Raw genomic sequence first — 19,635 nt, forward strand, 5'->3', positions numbered from 1 at the left:
CAAAGTGAGACTCTGTCTCAAAAAAAAAAAAAAAAAAAAAATGTCAACTAGACAAGATAAAATATAATGTGGTAAGATATTTAAACAGACTGTAGCTATTAAAAGCTATAGGTCAGATTAAAATAATAATATCTGCTAACTAAAGCAATTGCCTTTTCAATTATTCATATTGAGGGAGGCAACTGTTAGATTCCCATACCTTGTTCATCCAGTTTTATCTTCTGATCCTGCTTTGAGTGATGGAGCCATCTCATTACCTTATAGCCCTTTCCAAACTGAGGGCCTGTGATTCCAGAGGCTTGATTCTTCCCCATGCTGTCCTCTCTGAGCAGCCCCTCTTTTTTGAGAGTCTTTTTGTTCATGTGAGCAACTAAGTATCTATTTTGCTTACGAGATCATTAATAGTGTTCTTTTACTAACTAGTGTGCAGGATTTCACAATCTCTATCTGTTGGGCCTTATTGAGAAGGGATTTGGTGCCTTGTCCTTTGCTGAAAACCCAATCTTATCTGTATGCTTTAATTTTTGCACCTTGAACTTGTTCCTCAGAAATCCCAGCAACTGGAACAGCAACATAGTTACTATTAACAATCTGCAAGCATTCTACTCATCAGTTTTTTGTTTGTTTGTTTTGTTTTTTTACAGACAGTGTCTCACTCTGTTGCCCAGGCTAGAGTACAGTGGTATCATCATAGCTCACTGCAGCCTAAAAACTCCTGGCCTCATGTGATCCTCCTACCTCAGCCTCCCAAGTAGCTGGGACTACAGGTGTGTACCACCATGCCTAGATAATTTACAAATTTTTTGTAGAGACAGTGCCTTGCTATGTTGCCCAGGCAGGTCTGGGTAACATAGCAATCCTCCCACCTTTGCCTCCCAAAGTGCTGGGATTACAGGCATGAGCCACCACTTCTGGCTACTCATCAGTGTTAAATGTGGCACCACCATAATGTTCAGGCTGCTTCACACCTCCTTTCACTCTGCATTTGGCAAAACAATATCTTAATTAGTTAAAAAGAAAGTGTAAGCAGCAGTAACTAATAGCTCTCTCCTCCAAGGCCTCTGGCAGGCAATCTCCACTTTACAATAACCAATCTACCATGCACAGAGTTTAACAATATGGTTGAAATCATGCAGTATGCACACATTTATATCCTAGACTTTTTTTTTTTACTTACTATGACATCATCAATATTTCTACATTATTATCTTATAAATACAGTTTCATCATCTCTGTAGTATTTCAAATAGGTATACCATGTTTATTTAACCATATTCCTCTCTAATACACATTCATGTTATTCAAAACCTCTCAATATTATACATCTTGGGAATCATTTTTTCTACTGGTGGAGTGGTTAGGGTGACCAGCTGTCCCAATTGTTTGGGATTCTCGTAGTTTTAACACTGAAAGTTCCATGTCCCAGGAAACCTCCTCAATCTCAGGCAAGGCAGGAGAGCCCTGGGTGCAAGCAGAAGAGAATGGGGCTGGCATGCAGGACACAGTATTTAAGGAAAAACCTCTACAGACAAAGAGTGCTATCAAGGCAGCCCCTCTGCGAGGGGGTGGGGGACACAGGAAGTCTACTGTGAAGTTGATGCAGCTGCCTGCCCCATTGGGTGGACAGAAGATGGTAGCGGGGATCCAATATATGCAGGTGTTTGGAAACAGGAAAGCAACAGTCTGGTAAGTGTGGCCTGCTAAGATTCAGGGACAGGTTCTGTGCTCTCTGTCCTGTGGGAAGTGGGAAAGGATGGGTGGCTCCCCTTGACTCACCCCAGGGCACAGAGGAGCCAGCACGGTCCAGCTTTTAGAGCTGGCTACAGGGTGCAGGCTGATCTAGGGCACACCTTGGCAACTGTCCAGGTGATGCGAATCTGAGCTTACGTGATGAACATCACGCTTTACCTATGCCTTTACCTCCTTCTGAGAAGTCAGAGTGGACCTGTGGAACACCAGCCACCAGAGGAAGAGGAGGAGGTGCAGGGCACGAGGGCAAACCTCACCTGCCCCTAAGCTTGCTGGATACATGCAGTCTTCCCGACAAGACACTTCTTCCTAGACAAGGGGTCAGTAGGGAAGGAAGTGGAACCTCTGCTCTAGCTTCCACATAATTTCCCTCACTGGGAATATTTTACCTGCTCTTCCAGCTCTTGCTCATCCCACTTCCTGCTTGAAACATATCTTCCCTATTCCAGCCTTTTCTCTGACTTTCTACCGTACTTAGGGCCTAATGCCAGCTTATGAGACCAGCCTGGGCAAAATAGCCCCATTTCTACAAAAAATAAAATAAAAAAGTTAGCAGGCTGTGGTGGCATGCACCTGTAGTCCCAGCTACTCAGGAGGTTAAGGCAGGAAGATCACTTGAGCCCAGGACTTTGAGGTTGCAATGAGCTATGATCTGGCCACTGCACTTCAGCCTGGGTGACAGGTGGGACCCTGTCTCAAAAACAAACAAACAAACAAACAAACAAACCCAAAAGCAAAGAAACCGTGGTTTACTCCAAAGAAAATTTGGGGAATGCAACTATTAAACTTGATGATTGAATATTAAATTGATAATAGGCTTTCAGATAGAAACAGAGATCTGTGTGGCATCCTCAGGAAAGACCTTCTATGTGTGCACCAGTGGTCTGCATCTGGGGACACAGCATCTCTGGGTGACAGCTGAAGTCATCTGTGTATTGTTCATCATTGTCCTCAGCCAGGGTGAGGTAAACTCCTTCACTCACAGGTAAACACCTCCCAGGAAGGATTAGGGCAGCTGCCGCAGAGGACAGGGATATCTGCAGTATTATCCCAGTTAGGGTGTGTTTGGTCTACACGATACCAGTCTATGCCACAGGCCTACTTTAAATGAGTTTCATTGCATACTGAAATTTAACAGAAAGCAGCTGACTGCATTAGAAAGGGAAAGCTCCTCAAATGCCCGCATCTCTTCATATGCTCAATGGCCTTTTGGGCTTCCTATTGTGAAAACTGTCTATATCCTATTCCTCTGCATGACTTTCTTGTTGGTTTACAGAAGTTTCTTTCATATTCTAGAGATATCAGTTAATCGCTTGTTGGTTCAAATGTTGCAGATTTCTTTTCCATTTTTCCCATAGTGCAGCTCCAGACTTTGGGCAAGTTACTTAATCTCTCTGTGCCTTCCTTCCCTCCTCTACATCAGGGGAATACAGCACATCCCTCACAGAGTGGGCCAGGATTAAAGGAGTTAACACATGCAAAGTACCTACAACATATGTGTCAGGCAAATAGTAAAGTAAAATAGTAAAAAAAGTAAAATAGTAAAAAAAAAGTAAAATAGTAAAAAAAAATTATTGAAGCACTGAATGTACTTAAGTATTAGTTACATAATACTACTTATATGGAGTAGTATGGCTCTACTAAATATTAACTGTGATCTTTCAGTTAACTTTGTTTATGGTGTCTGTCATGAGACAATAATTGATCTAATCTAGACTGTCGATTTTTGGCTTACATTTGTACTTTCGAAATTTTCTTTAAAAAATCTTCCCAACCTTGTCATGCTTCTCCATATTTTCTTGCATTAACTTTACTTTTCACTTCAACATTTAAGTCTTCAATTCACTGTGAGTCCTCCTTTGTATGTGGGGCTAGGTAGATTCATTGTTTTCCATATCAGATGAGTCGTGTTATTTTGCCAAACAATTCATCCTTTGTGCACAGAGCTATGGGGCCAGCTTCACTGTATGTGCTGTTCACCGGGATGGGGTCAGTCTCTGAGTGCTCTGTCCCGTCCATTGGTCTATTTGTCTGTTCTTGCTCTAGGACCATGCTGTTCTTATTATTTTGGTTTGGGATTTCATCTTAATTTCTGGAGGGAAAGTCCTCCTCTCTATTCTTTACCCCTTTTGTATTATTTTTGGTAGAGATGGGTCTCACTCATTATGTTGCCCAGGCTGGTCTCAAACTCCTGGTGTCAAGTGATCCTCCCACCTCAGCCTCAAAAGTTGCTGGGATATACGCATGCACCATCTCACTTGGCCTTTTTCTTTATTTTTAACCCCTTCTTTTAGAGTGAAATACCTATTTGTGGACCTTTATTCTTCCATATAAATATTAGACTAACTACATTTGCTGCTTTCTTAAACTAATGATAAATAGGAACATGTATCCCAGCTGCAAGATCACCCTGTATTTTGTCACCAAGTCAATGACAGGTTGAGGTAAAAAGACTATTTTTTGGAAGAAGTTAATAAATACATACCATATGTTAGCATTAATTTAAATGCTTTTGGGAAGGGAAACTGACAGAGTGGACTTTCTTGTGACTGGTTTATAAAAGATGGCTCAAGACATTACTCCAATTTGACTAATGCTGGAATTCCAGGGCTTTAGTAGTTGTCATTTGTTTATTTTCTTAAGGAAAGGAGGCTTGAGAGAGACTGAGAAAATGAAAAAGGAAGTCGATATATAGATCTTTAAAATTTTTAAATAAGCCTATGTATATTTTTTAATACCTCAACAGATTATATGGTTTAAAAAAAAGAAAAAATATTTAAGTAAAATGTCTACAAAAGTTTAGTAAGGAAAAATATCTAATTGCGTAGCATGCTATTCAATGAGAATTGAAAACTGTTAAAAAGAATCGTACAATTATAAATACTTGAAAAGTACATGAAATATGTTTTGACTCTTCTTCTAATAGTGGTAATAAGATAATGAGTTAAAGGTCAGGCTGTACTAATAAGAAATCCAGAAAAGGAGCCAGGATTAATCTTTCTCGGACTCTGTTTACAAATGTTATTATGGTTCTTTCTAGAAATTTTTCACATATAAAAAAATCATTGTTTAAATATAGACTATATAGAATATAGGTCAATAGCTTCCATTGTGAATGCTTCTTGAACAAGGTTGGATTTCAACACTATCACCAATTTTGTTATTTCTTATTTTTATTTCCTGGTATTGTGACTTATCAAATCCACAAAGGCTGGATTTAACTGCAACCTTATATTGCATCATAAAACAGACTGTTTGGTGTAGACCATTAATTAAACTTCAGGGTTTTCTTCTGTCCAAAAAATCCAGATGCTAAGATGTCTTTTTGATATTTTGCAATGCCCAATGCCTAGAGTCAGTGCTTAATAAATGTAAGCTACTGTGAGGTAGAAGTAGAATAAAGTGCTCTAAGATTTGAGATGTGGAAGTGGTGTTCTGGACCAGATGAGCAAGACCGTTTCATGTGGACATGGGCTTTGCTCAAGGGAGGCAGAAGCAGAGGGAAAAGGACCATCCAGGGGAAAAGAAAGGGCCACAGAGTGTCCTGGGACTTGGCAGTCTAGTTTGGATGGGTCCCCAACATGGGGAATGGCACTCTCCAGGGGGGGAGGAAGCCCTCCCCTAACAAGGCATGGGTAGTGGACAGCACCCGAGGTGAGGATGTTTTGTCCATGCTCTGTGTTCTCTTTGCCTCTCCCTGCCTTTGGATTGTGCTCTCAGATTCCTTTCCTCTCTGGGTCCTCTCTTGGGATGCGTTGCAGCTGTGGTGGCTGTGCAGGCCTGAGGCTGACTCCAGCTCCAGAAGGTGGCATCCAGGCACAGGCAGTCCTCTGGGACGACAAGTGACTCAGCCCTGCTCACTGTGCTCTGACGTCCACACCAGACTCTGGGGCCAAGGCCTTCATTACGCATGGTGTGATCGTGCCCGGGCTCGTCCTCTTGCAGGGTTCTCTGGGGACTTGGCATGGTGCAAGCAGCTGGTTGAGGATTGCAGTCCTTGCCATCTCCTTCCAAGAGCCATGTCCAACAAGGCCCTTAAAGTGGGCAGTCACAAGAAATGAGTCCAGAGAGTTAGCTGGGGCAAGGCCATGAAGGACCTCAAAGTACCAGCTCGAGCTCCCTATTGGAGCCCGTCAGCAGCTGGAAGGCTTAGTGCAGGAGTGACATGAGCAGCGAAGCTTTAGGAAGATCAGGAGGCAAACATTGACTCTGCAAGGCATCATAGCTGGCCCTGCAGGGAGCGGAGTGACATGGATGCAATGCAAATTTGAGTGGCACACAACCTCGTCCTCCATGAGCCTATAATCTGCTAGGATAGTGGTGCTACCCCCACCTCTCACCCTGAAACAACAGTAACTTTAAGATTGAAAGCTGATGATTTTATCTCTGCAAATCATGAGTAAAGGCATCTTTAGATGCAGCAGGCTTCCTGCGCAAGCCCTGCATCCTAACAGCTGGGTCATTGCCCCCAGTCTAACCCAGTCCTGGGATTTCCTTGGGTTTAGGAAAGTCCAGGGCTCTGTCCCAGCATCCCTGTGCTCAGTCTGCAGTCAGAACACAGCCTGGGTTTCTGAACGAGCCTGAGTCCAGCAACCCCAGAGCAGACTAGGCAGGCTGAGGACTTGGGTACAACATTTAGTGACAAAGGGCTAGGAGATCATTAGAATGTGCCGAGGGCTTTCCATATGCTCAATGGTTCATGCGCATTTCTCATTTGCCCTGAGAGCCACCTGGATGGGAACTGTTAATTCCATGTTACAACATGAATACGTGGATGCTTGGGATATCTTGCCAAAACTTGTAGCTCTGACCTTCCATCCTGAGTCTTTCCTTAGTTTTTATTACTGAGCTCCAGTTTACACCAGCTCAGAAAGTGGATCCATGTCATGTCTTTAGTATCACAATCTTGGTACTGTGCTTAAAGAACACTTTCCTCAGACCTAGAGTTGCCATCCACCCCTAATTTCCAGAACCAAGCTGCCTCTCTGAATCAATTTCCTCAGTATCTGTCATCAGCAACCGTAATCATCTCCCGGTACTCAGCACTTAAAAATACATCAGACAACACAGAAGCACCTTGTGTGTGTTATTTATATAAGCCTCCCATCAACTGCACACAACCACCATTCCCATTTTGTAAAAGCCCAAGCTCAGGAAACCTCAAACTAAGCAATTTACTAATATTCACACAGCTAGTATGCCTATGTTCTCAGCTACCTATTTGCCTTCGTGAAGGGCTATGCTAAACTAGTTCAGATCTAAAATTTGGTCATTCCTTCACAAAATTTTCCAACAATAAGTTGTCATCATCTAGTTATCAATAAATACAAAGACAATTTTATTTGATATTTTAATGTATATGACTTGGTCGGGTTTGCAATCAAAATTCTTCTGTACATGCCACACACACACACACACACACACACACCCTGGATGGGGTATAGCAATCCATTGTCAGTTAGGTGGCTGACAATAGTGTGACAAATCTGTCACACAATTACCAAGTAACTGAGACACACAGAAAGATCAAGAATCTCTGTTGAAAGGTTCCTGGAAAAATTTCTTATATTCCTACAACTTTGAAATTTATTTCTCTATTTTTTAAATGTTGATGCGAAATTAACTTGAATTAGTTTCAATCTAATCTTCTCCTCTACCCTAGATATTTAGAATTTTTAACTATCTATATGACTTCCTATGAGTATTGGCTTTAAAATACTCATTTGAGAACAATGAAAGGGAATTCATTTCTCAATAAACACTGCAGAGCATTGCTTTGGAAAATCATCAATATTAACTGTACATGCTGTTTTCACCATAACCCCTTAATCCCCATAAATGTGCCACAATCAATCTTCGGAATAGGAGCTCCTGGAGCCTCGTCCCTCCTGTTTATGCCTCAGAGGCATCACCTTACAGCATCCCTCCCCACGGGGCTGGAGACACACATGTTGTCTTTCATCTTGTGCCGTTGGTTGCCCAGCGCTTCCAACTGGCAGAAGCGCCGTGAAATCAGAGCCATCCTGTGCGTACTCGGGGCATAAGCAACAACTGAAAAAGGCATCTGAGATGTGAGACACTGTCGAGCAGAGAGGATGATCAGAGTTAAATTTAACACTTAATTTAAATGTTAGGTTTAATGTTTAAGTATCAATAATCAGATAATTAGGGCAGAAGTGTGTGCCTATGGATGCACTTGGGAGCTCTGGTTCACTTTTTCATGTGGTCCCAGTGGTCCTGTTAAAATGGAGAGCCAGGGACTCACAAGTCACTCACTTATCTCCTCGGCCGCTGCCCTGCAACAATCCTCAGGAGAGGTCACCTGCGTCCTAGGCCTGGGATGGTACCAGAGTGAGCACCTCTGTTTCTGAAGTCCCGGCTTGCACCCACCTTGCCTCTATCCAGTAGTTTCTACTACTTGTGCATATGGCCTAGGGCAGGTTCCCCTCCTCAGACTCTGCAGGGTGCTAGGATGCAGAGTAGACTTTAGAGAAGGCAGGTGGGACACCTGCTCCAGAGCGACAGTGGCTGTCCTCCAGGGCCATCTCTTCCTATTGACACCATTTACAGTACAGCAAGCCCACTGGGAAGGAAGGGAAGAATCCATCCTGATCTCAGGAAACACACACCTCATGTTTTACGTTAGCTCCATCCCCAGATACCTTCCCACTCTTGCATAGACATGGCAACCCTGAGTTCAGGTCAGGAATTGATGACCCCAGGGCTTGAGTGCTAACTCAAGTATAGCGTGATAGGGAGAGGAGAACCTTACACCAATTGCCAATTAACTTTACCCAGAGAAGGAAGAGAGTCTGTGGGTGCTGCCCAGTGCCCCAGTCTCACACCGACGATCTGTACGGAGTTCCTGAGCCTCGAACCCGTGTTCTTTCCACCACACGTCTGCTTCGCTGCTTAATCAAAGACCAGCATCCAAGCTTGAGAAAATATTCAACAATAACCTCCACATCCATCCCTCCTGGGCTTTCATTTTTAATGTCCCCAAATGCAGTTTTTAAAGTTAAAGTGCTGAATCAGTCTTCTACTTTGTGGGGTAGGCTGCATTGGGCCCATCTACCCACCACGTAAATCACTGCATAGTGTACACATAGGAATTTTTAAAGTCACACTTATTTATTCATCTTCTTATAAGCCCCTAAACTTCATCCCTTACTATACTTCTCTATTATCACATAACTACCAGCCCCAAAGGTATTTGTTTTATTATAAACACAGAGAAGAAAAGAGCACAGTAATCCTTTAAAAGCTATGTTACTGATCTCTTGCCCAGATAAAATAGCATTAACCATCATTTGACATGTTCACCAGTCATTTATCATTCTAAAAAGCTACACCAAGAACCTTAAGGAACTTTGCCTTTTCCTCACAGGATATAAACTTCCTTTCTTGGTTATGGTTTAAGAAAGAAAGAAAAAAAGAGGAAGAATGTTGGAAAGGCTTTATTTTATTTTGAGAGTTAGGTGTGTTTGCTCCCGCTCTAGATCCTTGAAGGGCTCAATGCTGTGCCCTTGGGACAGTTGGGGCCAGGCCCCCCGGGCCTCCGCTGCCTCGGCCCGGCACCCGCGCCTAGCTGCCCTGGAGCGAGCTCTGCTGGCGACACAGACTGCTGTGGAGCGCCAGGACAGCTGGGGAAGCCTCTTCTGCACAATGGACGTCAGCACATAAAAATTATGGCCCCAAAGAGCCAGCGGTTCTATTCCTTCCTGTTCCTTCCATGTTCCAGGTCACATCCCCCAAATTAGGATTCAGCAGATGACAAGAAGCCACGAGCAGATAGGAGTCAAGTGACGTGGGCGTCTGTTCCCACCTTGCTCAGAGGCCTGTGCGGGGAGTTCCTCAGGCCTGTGACCTCCTAATGATTGGTCACCAATGACTGGTCACACCTTGTGGCCGTGAGGAGGAGGGAGACACGAGGACCGACACGCACTGTGAATCACTAGCAGTGGCAATGCTGGGAGAGAGGCCTCCTGTAACTCCATGAAGGCCCATTTCGGGGTTGGCCTCACTACAGTTATAAAAGGGATTAAATTTGTTGCTCACTCCCTTTCTCATTCACTCATTAATTTAATCACAGATATTTATTAGGCACTGTGTTAGGCAAGAAGGACAGAGTGCCGGCTCTCCATCCCCTAACAGTCTGATGAGGACGGCACTGAGCACCACAGTCTGCACACAGAAGGGTGGTTAGTGCTGAGGCCAGGAAAGGAAGCCCAGTCCAGCCCCAAGATGGGATTGGGAGGTGTTTCTGGAATAGGTAACTCTTAAGCTGTATCTTAAGGTTAAGGATGGAGCAGCCTTGGAGGAAAAAAGACAAGTATTTTGAGAACAGGAAATAGCACATACAAGAGCCCAAGGTGAGGACAGCCTGGAGGTTGAGGATCCCAGGCCTGGAGGGCTGCAGGCCAGGGTCCCCGGCGGGGGGCAGCCTCTGGGGCAGAGACGCTGGGCGAAGCAGGGGTGGCCTTATGTACCAGGCCCAGCAGAAGGTGATCTCAAGATGCCTGCGGCCTTGTGATCTTTGCCCTACCTGTAAACATACTACACGTACTAGCCATACATGTAACAGAGCAGGCTGACAGTAAGAACTGTAACAAACAATCCCCTAAACCTCAGTGGTTTAACATAAGAAACTTTATTTCTCATTCACGTTCCCATAGTCCCATGCAAATGAATTGGTGTGGAGGAGAGGGTTGTGGGGGGACTGCCCTCCCTGCAGGCTTCCAGGAACCAGGCTTCCTTCCATTTAAGGGCTCCTCCATCCTTTAGGGGGACTGTAGGATAGGAAGAAGGCCATTCTGGCTCCAGGCCTGGCAGTGCCACATTCGCTTCCCCATCATCATTGACCAGAACTTGGACACACAGCCCCACTCGCTGCAAGGGAAGCTGAGAAATATGACCCACCTGGGTGTTACAGAGGGAAAGTACTGGTACTCTCAGCTTGAAGAGCAAATTAGTGCCCAAGAGATTTAGCTCCATGTGTTCACAGGAACTAGCTGTTCTGAGCACCACCTATGGCCAGGCACGATGGTAGGCATTTTGCACGCACGTGTCAGACCAACTGCTATGATAGGTGTTATTACACCCCTTCTAGCTGAGGAAACGGAGGCTGAGATAGATGCTGCGACTTGTCCTTCAAGTTGATAAACAGAGGAGCTGGGCTTTAGTCCCAGATCTATCTGACCCCAAAGGATATGTATGTTCTTTCCATTTTACTAAGGTTCCTTAGGCCAAGAACAACCCATAGATGAACAGTACAGATGTCTGTGCCATACAGTTGGGGTCTCATGGGGTTTTCCCGCCTTTGCCCAAAACTCCTTTCTGTGGTTTGCCAGTATTCCCAGGGAGGGTAGTTCAGCTGTGGGCTGCTTCTCCCCAACCAATTCTAGGATTTTACTCAATCAATTCTAGGATTTTACTATCAGTTATCCATCCCTGGAGAGCTCAAAACTTTTTGAAAATAAACAGCAGCATTTCCTCAGATAAAATTTGGGATTCCTGCTGTAAGATAAAGGGATGATGTTTCTGCCAGAGTCTGCAGTGTCTGGCAGAACTGGCAATTACTTCTCTTCCAGCCATTATATTCTCATCATGTTCCTCATTAAGAAACAACCAGCTTGTCTCTCTGTGTGGTCCACGGACCACCTGCAAGGAGCCCTAGATGTTTGTGAAAAAGGAAAATTCCTGAACCCCACCCCCAATATTTTGATTCCAAACTTTGCAGATGGGACCCAGGAATGCACAACACCCACTGCTCCGGAGGGCACTTAATCAATGGCTGCAGAGGAAATGATGATGAAGATGAGAGAATGTGAGAATGGAACGGTCTTTTCCTCATTTTCCTCTTGGACTCCTCATTGTCCTCTGAGGCTGAAGTTAAGGTCAATGTACATTTTCCCCTGGTTTACTCCTCAGCCCCATCAGAGGGTAGAACCCTTCACCACACCTACCACCACTGTCATCTATCCCATCATTGTCTGAGTGCAGTTCTCCTTGCCAGGCTTTAAGATTGTTAGAGAAAGACTCTTATTCATCCTTGAATCCCCAGCCTAGCACAGTGCCTGACATATAATAAATGCTAAATAAATTTCAACTGAGTTTTTGTCGATCATCTAAAATATCTGTTGCCAGAGAGGAGCAGGAGCTACTACTGCATAGTTTCATAATGAAGCTCCTTATTATAAATATTTTCTTTGTTGTTGCATGGATCTGTTTGGCCATCCTGCTGCCTAGACCAAAGAACAGACACCTATGGGGTGACTGTTCACTCATTACAGTCCTGCTTTTACTCCATTGAGAATAAACTATTAAACTAGTAAAACACTTTTGTCTTCTGCAGAAAGGACTAGTTACCAGGGACTCTTGCTGAAAGACAAGATTCAACATAACAACTAAGTTTTATTGAATTGTTGATGTTTCAGGAGCTAAGGAAAAACTACACACCTTGAATAAAAACAAACAACAACAGATTCAGTTGTCACAGATTCAGCCAGGTAGTCTGGAAAGGAGAAAGTGATTCCAGGTCAGTAGTGTCCCCCAGCTCCAACAAATCCTCTCTGGACCAGCCAGCTTTCCCACAGAGAAGATCAACTGGGAGCTCACAATCAGCAAACACCAAACACACAAGAAACTTCTGACAGATTTAGAACACCAAGGACTTCAGGTACTAGAGCTACCAGACATAAAATGTAGAGTAAGCATATGTAAAACATTATAGAAATTAAAAACAGACATCCAAAATTGAATGAGAAATAAGAGACTACCAATAAATGACCAGGCATATTTATAAATAATAAATATAACTTTGATAAATGAAAGAATAATTGTTGAAATAAAAAGTCAATGGGTGGATTAAATAGCAGATTTGATACTGCTGAATAGAAAGGTAGTAATCTGGAAGATAGGTCTGAAAAAATGTCTAGAGTCTCCATATAGATACAGAAATGAAAAATATAAGAGAAAGGTTCAGAGCCAAGAAGAGCAGAAGATCCAACTATGTCTAAGAAGAATCTCAGAAGGAAAGAATAGAGTATGGAAAAGGCAACACTGAAGGCAGAATGGCTGAGAATTTTCCAGAAGTGATTAAGGAACTAAATTCACAGTTAAAGAAAATACAACCTTCATTAATCCAACAAGTATTAGTTGAGTGTCTCCTCTATGCCAGATGCTTTTTACGGGCAACATATAGCAAGCTAGATAAATAAAAGAAATACCCACCTAGACACAACCTGAAAGAAAAACAGATCACCTATAGCAGAAGGACAGTCAGAATGACAATGAACTTCTCAAAAGCAAAATGAAAGCTACATGACAGAACTAACCTCTTCAAAGGACCGAGAAAAAATAATCTATATCATAGAACTATGTACCTAGCAAAGGCATCTTTCAAGTAATGGCAAAATGAAGATACTTCCATATAAACAAAAACTAAGAACATTTACCACCTAGAGATACACATTAAGGAAACTTTTAAAGATTTACTGCAAAAGGGGGGGAAATGAGATACCATATGGAATTATGAGTAAATCAGGTATAAATATAAACTCAAATATATAAGATCTACATAAAAACCATAAAGTAGTAATAAAAGGGCAGACTTAGAATATTGGCTACTAATATTTGCAAGACAGGAGAAAGAATGACTTAGTTAAATTGGTTAAGATTCCTCAATTGTTTAGGAGGAAGTCACAGTATTAAATTTAGCCTCTGTTGAGTAAACTTAGTAAAATTTCAAGGGTAACCATTAAAAGAATTAAAATAAAGGATCTAAATTCTAAACAAAAAAAAAGGAAAGAATAAAGCAGAATATGAAAAACTAAAATCACTTTTTAAAGGAAAGAAAAAGGAGAAAAAAGCATAGAAAGACCAAGACAAAAGAGAAAAAACTGGGGCATAACAGACCCAAATATATCAATTATGATAATAAATTTAAAGAGACTAAGCATACTAGTTTAAAGGAAACTAAGCACATTAGATAAAAGCTAAGTCAAGTTATATACATTTTATAAGAGACACACCTAAACTGTTACAAAAGGGTAATAAAAGATATAGCAGGCAAATATTATCTAGAATAAAGTTGGAGTAGCTGTATTAATAACAGACAAAATATATATTAAGACAAAATGCATCACAGACTTTAGAGTCACTGTATCCTAATAAAAGGTTCGATTCACTATGAAGATTTTTTTAAATTCTAAATTTATATGCATATGTATTCAATAAAATTGCCTATTGTATATAAATTTTAAAATCTGTAAATACAGGAAGAAACTGACAAACCTACCAATGGCAAATGATTTTATGTGTCTTTAATTATTGATAGACCAAGCAGATGAAAATTTAATTAAAATTTAGAATATTTAATAGTATAACTGACAAGCCTCAAATATTAGACATCTTTAAGACCCTGCACCCAATAGCTAAAGAACATACATTTTTCTCAAGTATGCATGGAACACTAAAAAAAGATGACTTCTTACAAGGCCAGAAAACAAGTTCCAATAAAATTCAAAAAAATCAGTGTCATACAAACCACATTGTGTTTGCTGACCATACCACAGTCACATAAGAAGCCAACAATTAAAAGGTAAAAACATCAGCATAGATTTGAAATTTAAGAACAAGCCTAAATAAATCATGAGTCAAAGAAACAAATAATGAAAATTTAAAATACTGAGAATAAAATAATTAAAATATGCATGTCAAAACTTGCTGAGGTGCAAAGAAGTTCATAGAAGGAAATTCATAGCTTTAAATATTTATACTAGAAAAGAAGAAAAGCTATAAATACTTGAGCTATACATCCAACTTAAACTGGAAAAAGTAGACCAAAAGTAATCTCCTAAAACTAGAGCTAATAATAAAGAGAAATTAATAAAACAGAAAACAGTGCTATACAGTGCTTGGTTCTTTGAAGCTGTAATAAAACAGACATTCTCCTGGTGAGGTTAATTCAGCAGGAAAAAAAAAAAGGTGAGGGGGAAGGCCCAAATAATGTTAGAAAACAAAAATAATACAAAACTAAGATCATTCTAAAGTGCCCATACAAAATCAAAGACTCAACCAGACTAGAACCTGGGCCTGGCTAAACCACCCGTCTCAACAGTGCAATTACATGGTTAACAAATCATGAGTGAGGACAGGGTGACGATGGCACAGATGTCTGCAGGGCAGCCCACTGGGTTGGCCTATGTCTTGGCACAGACATGCGAGAAACACAGCACGGACACATGAAGGACATGGACAACTCCTGAGAACAAAGCAGCCACCACTATCTCTAGAACAGCTACATCCTTCAAATTGACCTTTTTTTATTCTGGAAGAAAAATTATCTGGATATGAAAAATAAGTGTGATTCAGTCTATTTCTAGAAGTGATCTAAAGCCCTGTTTCCAGTGATAGACTAAGGAGAAGCTCCTTTTTTTTTTCATCCATGGCATACTAGCAAGCACTGAAAAATCCTAACGTCAATCTTAAGACTCACTCCCTGTGCAGTGAATTGATACATTTGAGATGGGGCTCTGACTTGCTTCTCTGCATTACATCATGTTTTATTCTGCCCAACACTTGACAACCAGATAAGGCTGAGAATCAGGCCCCAGAAAAGTCTACAATGAGGAAGTTCAATGTAGGTGGGAAATCCACTGCCTTGCCTTGAGCAGGAGATGCAAGTTGAGAGCTGGCTTGAAACGACACTGCAGTTGGCACTGACCTCTGACTTAGCTGCTTAGAGCTATTTCGAGCTGTAAGATGCAAAGAAGGTGGATGAGATTTAAGTGACTATTTTGCAACTTTCACATCAAAAGGATAGAAAACCATTTGCACCAAATGAAGGCACAGCCTCCAAACTGCCAGTTCCTGACACCAGGAAACAAAACAAAATGTTGCCCCAAGGACTATGACAGTAATAAAATAAACACAAAGTTTCAGCAAGATTTCTGCAGGTTATAAAGTGTGAGAGATCTATGTACCATGTTTCATGGACTTGTTTGAAGGACTTGGAGCACTGCATGGAGCAAAAGGGACTGAGTAACTTATAATCCAGACTCCTGGATTTGAATTCAGTCTGCCTACATAAAAGATGCGGGACCCTGGCAGGTCCTATGGTATCTCTGGCCTCAGATCTCTATTCTATAAAGCCAGGACAATGATACCTTCCCCACAATGGTGCAGGATTAAGAATAACAGCCACATGGAGGCATTCTGCTATCTGGTTAGCCTGTCCACTTTATAAACTCTCCCAATTCACCCATTTGCATGATTAATATCTGACACTTCAAGTTTACAAAAATGCATTGGGTCTATGATGCCAGCTGAAGATGGAACCACAGTTCCTTTCATCACTCTGACAGAATTTGAAAGAACAAAAACGAATGGAATCATAATCAAAACCAAAGACAGTAAAATACTAGCCATGCAGAACTCTGAGAGAGACTGAGTTGTTCTGGATGGCTGAACTTCCTGAATAAATGGGGGTTTCCTCTTAAGAATCAAAACATAATGAAAAACAAACACACCAAAAGAAGCACAAAACTATTTGGGATTAAAAAAAAAATCTCTCCAGTACTTTTCAAAAACTTTTCTGTGGCTTTAAGGGGCACATTCTGAATACCATTTTACTTTTTCTTGAAAATTTTTGATCATTGTACTGGACATACCAAACAGTACCCCAGTGGTGACACTGATGGCAATTGTGGGACTGTAAAAGGCTGATTCAAAGCATAATTTTACAGATGAGAAAGCTAAGCCCAGAGAGGGTAAGTGACTCACTCAGGCCATATAGCTAGCTGGAAACTGAGTCAGGCACCATCTCCTGACCTTTCCTCATTCCACACTGTGTTTTAGAAGCCCCTGACCTTCGTAAAGCTCCAGAATGGTAGTAACCCTGGTAACCCAGAAAGTTTTTAAAGTATCTGTCAGGGCATTAACTTACATAGTTTTATGTCTCTCTTTGTTGATATCCACGAATCATATTCAAGCAGGCAAACCTCCCTCAAATGTGTATGCATTTCGCTTTTTAAAACTGGTTTTATTCTTCATTTAAAGTGCCTTCAGAAATCAGGTGTCTACTCTCCAGGTGGGTCTTCTTGTTCTTTGGGGAAGTAAACACTAAGCAGCCCTGCTAAATGGAATAGGAGCAGCCACCTAACAGATGCGACTCTAGGGAAGTACCAGTGATAGCGTCTTCTCACACCCAACCACATGCCATGTCCTGTCCTGTTCAACTGTGAGATCTCTATCAATAAGACCACCATAGTTTATAAAGCAGTCCCCAGCTTTACCCACAGATTAAGTCGAATTAAAGGACCCAAAACACAGGTAGGTACACACTGCCTGGCAGCGCTGCCATGGGATTCTATGCTTAGAGCACTCAGTATAGAGCCACACACCGTGTGCTAACACACCCCTACACGGCATTATGGAGCATGTACAACTGCAACCATCTACAATCCCAAGTGCAAGAGGAGGTCACCAGACCAAAGAACATGTTTAACAGCCACAGAAAGGGCACTCACTCCCACCTCCCTCCAGGGATTTCTCCATTATTCAAGTAGGTGCTTTAAAATGTTAATGACAAAAGAATAAAGCAAAGACAAAACTTTGTCTTCAATTTACCAGAGCATATTCAATCATTTTTTGAAAATTAAGTTGAGCTATGATTGTAGACAAAGCACAGTAAAACTGCTCATGCCTGCAACCCTTGCTCTACTGAGGCAGTTTCTGAGTCGATTATTACAAAGTGATCCCTCTTATCCAACCCCTCAGCTTTCCTCACTTCTTTCGGATGTTGCTCTTTGCCCCAAAGCAGTTTTACCAAAACTATTCCCTGGGAGAGCCTCGACCTTTGTCCCCTTGCATTTCAGATAAGCATTTGGGCAACTGGAATAAGTTGCTGCCACCTTCAAACGTTGACATCTCCTTTCCTTTGACCCCTGGAGACCACAAGCCAATCCGGACCCGCCAACGTCGCTTGCCCAAGAGACTGAAGTTCCCTACTATGAGTCCACCCATAATTTCCGACTACTGCGACAACACATCGCAAGATAACGTCGCGTTAGGTGCTTTGACTCCCGAGAAGGTGTGTGAGAAGCATCTATATAACCTGGCTCCTATGATCTTTTTTTGTTCACACCTGAAAGCAAAGCATCTCTCCGTTAGCTCACTGGCACGGGAAAGTAAGGAAAGGTCTTTTCTGGCATTTAGGACGCCTGGCTTCCAGGTGTGGGATGAAGCCGGTCAGTCGCCATCTCCGCTGACCTGCCCTGGTGGCCAACTTCTCGCACTCTACGTGTCGCCAGAGAGCCAGCACCGTCCTCTCCCGCCAGCTGTGGAACGCGGGACAGGCGCGTCCCGGAGAGATGCCCGAGCGAGCGCTGCAGCCCCGCGCGAGGGGCGGCGTGCCGGCGGGGAGCGGAGCGGGCGCGCCCTTACCTCGCTGACGATGGTGGCGTGGGCCTGGGCGTAGCGCCAGCCGCCGCGGCACGGCACGAGGGGCGCCGAGCGGTTCGGGAAGGCGGCGAGCGGGTCGGAGCAGCTGAGCGCGCCCGCGGCGGCGGCGCTGGCGTTGACCGCCTCCAGGAGGTAGCGCTGGCAGCGGCCGTCGCCGGGGCGCACAGGGGCCGCGGGGCCGCGGCGGGCGGGCGCCGTGCGGTTCCACTCCTCCTCCGGGCTCCAGCCGCAGCGCTCGGCCAACGCCGCGGCGCTCGGCCCGCGGCACCAGTAGTGGTCGGGCTGGGTGCCCAGGAACACCACGCTGACGAAGAGGAAGGCGAAGGTGACGCCCGTCAGGCACAGCAGCAGGAACACGCGCCGCTGGAAGCGCCCGAACTCGCCGGCTCTCTGCAGCGCCTCGTCGAAGGAGGGCATGGTGCGCGCGGCCGCCGCTCGGCCCCTCGGCTCCGCGCCCCGCCGCCCGCCGCTGTCGCGCGCCTCCGCGAGCGGGTCCTGCCGCCCGCCGCCCCGGCCTCTGAGTGACCCGCGGGCCCCGCCGGCCGCCTCCCTTTAGCCCGCCGCCTCCCCCGCGCCACCCGCCCCACTCGCCCTGGCGCCGTGCCCGCGTCCGCCGCGCCTCCTGCCCCCCGCCACCCCCGCCTCGCCCCGTGGGTGCCCTCCGCAGCCCCAGGGAGGTCCCGCGAGAAGCCTCCGCGGACCCGGCGCACGGGGTCGGGGTGGGCGCGCGGCAAATCCCGGGTGGCAGCGACTGGCTGCGCGCCACCGCGCGCCAGGGACCCGGCCCGGGACTGCGAGTGACGGGCGCAGCCTTGGGCCTGGCGCGAAGCTCCATTTGGTCCCTGCCAGCAACCTGCTCTGCAGTCGGTCCTGGGTCAGGCTCCAAAAGAAGAAAGTTTCAGGGTCACCCAGCCATTCCCGGGGTTCCTGGAACTCGGTCTCTCCGCGGTCCCGAGTGCAGACTGAGGACTAAGGACGCGCGCGGCCCCGGTCCCGTACCTGTACCCGGAGAGCCCCCTCCAGCCTCGCCCACTGCCTGCGCAGAGGCCGCGCTGTGCCCGCGGGGCAGCCCGTTCAGAGACTCCGCTTGGCATCTGCCCCTGACCCATCGCAGAGCTAGAAGCAGGCGGGATTAGATTTTTGGCGACATCTCCAAGATTGTCCAACTTTTTCAAAAGGGCAGCTGGGTCACCCACATGGGTTGAGCGACCTGCTCAGAGTCCTGGAAGTTCAAGGTGAGAAGAGACCACCTCAAGGCCAGATCAGATACAGGTTTCCTTCGCCAGGACCTTTCAACCCTACTCTCAGCCTGAATCGCAGGGAAAGGTTGTTTGTGGTTGGTTCGAATCCTTGTTTTTTTACTTCTTTATTACCCCCAAAGATGTGCAGAGCGGAGTAGGATACCGCCTCCAGGCTGCTGCT

At 44.4% G+C, this 19,635-nt stretch overlaps 1 protein-coding gene across 1 annotated transcript in view; it reads right to left on the minus strand.

Annotated features, from left to right (window-relative positions):
• The window catches only part of SLC22A3 (solute carrier family 22 member 3), a 98,725-nt gene extending 80,032 nt beyond the window's left edge, over nucleotides 1-18,693 (minus strand). The window contains exon 1 of the mRNA XM_012759639.3: nucleotides 18,196-18,693. Coding sequence (XP_012615093.1) covers nucleotides 18,196-18,630 — 435 coding nt within the window. The 5' untranslated portion in view covers nucleotides 18,631-18,693. The remainder of the gene's footprint in view (nucleotides 1-18,195) is intronic.
• Between the last annotated feature and the right edge of the window lie 942 nt (nucleotides 18,694-19,635).

This window comes from Microcebus murinus, chromosome 5 (assembly GCF_040939455.1).
Source record: "Microcebus murinus isolate Inina chromosome 5, M.murinus_Inina_mat1.0, whole genome shotgun sequence".
Lineage (NCBI taxonomy): Eukaryota > Metazoa > Chordata > Mammalia > Primates > Cheirogaleidae > Microcebus > Microcebus murinus.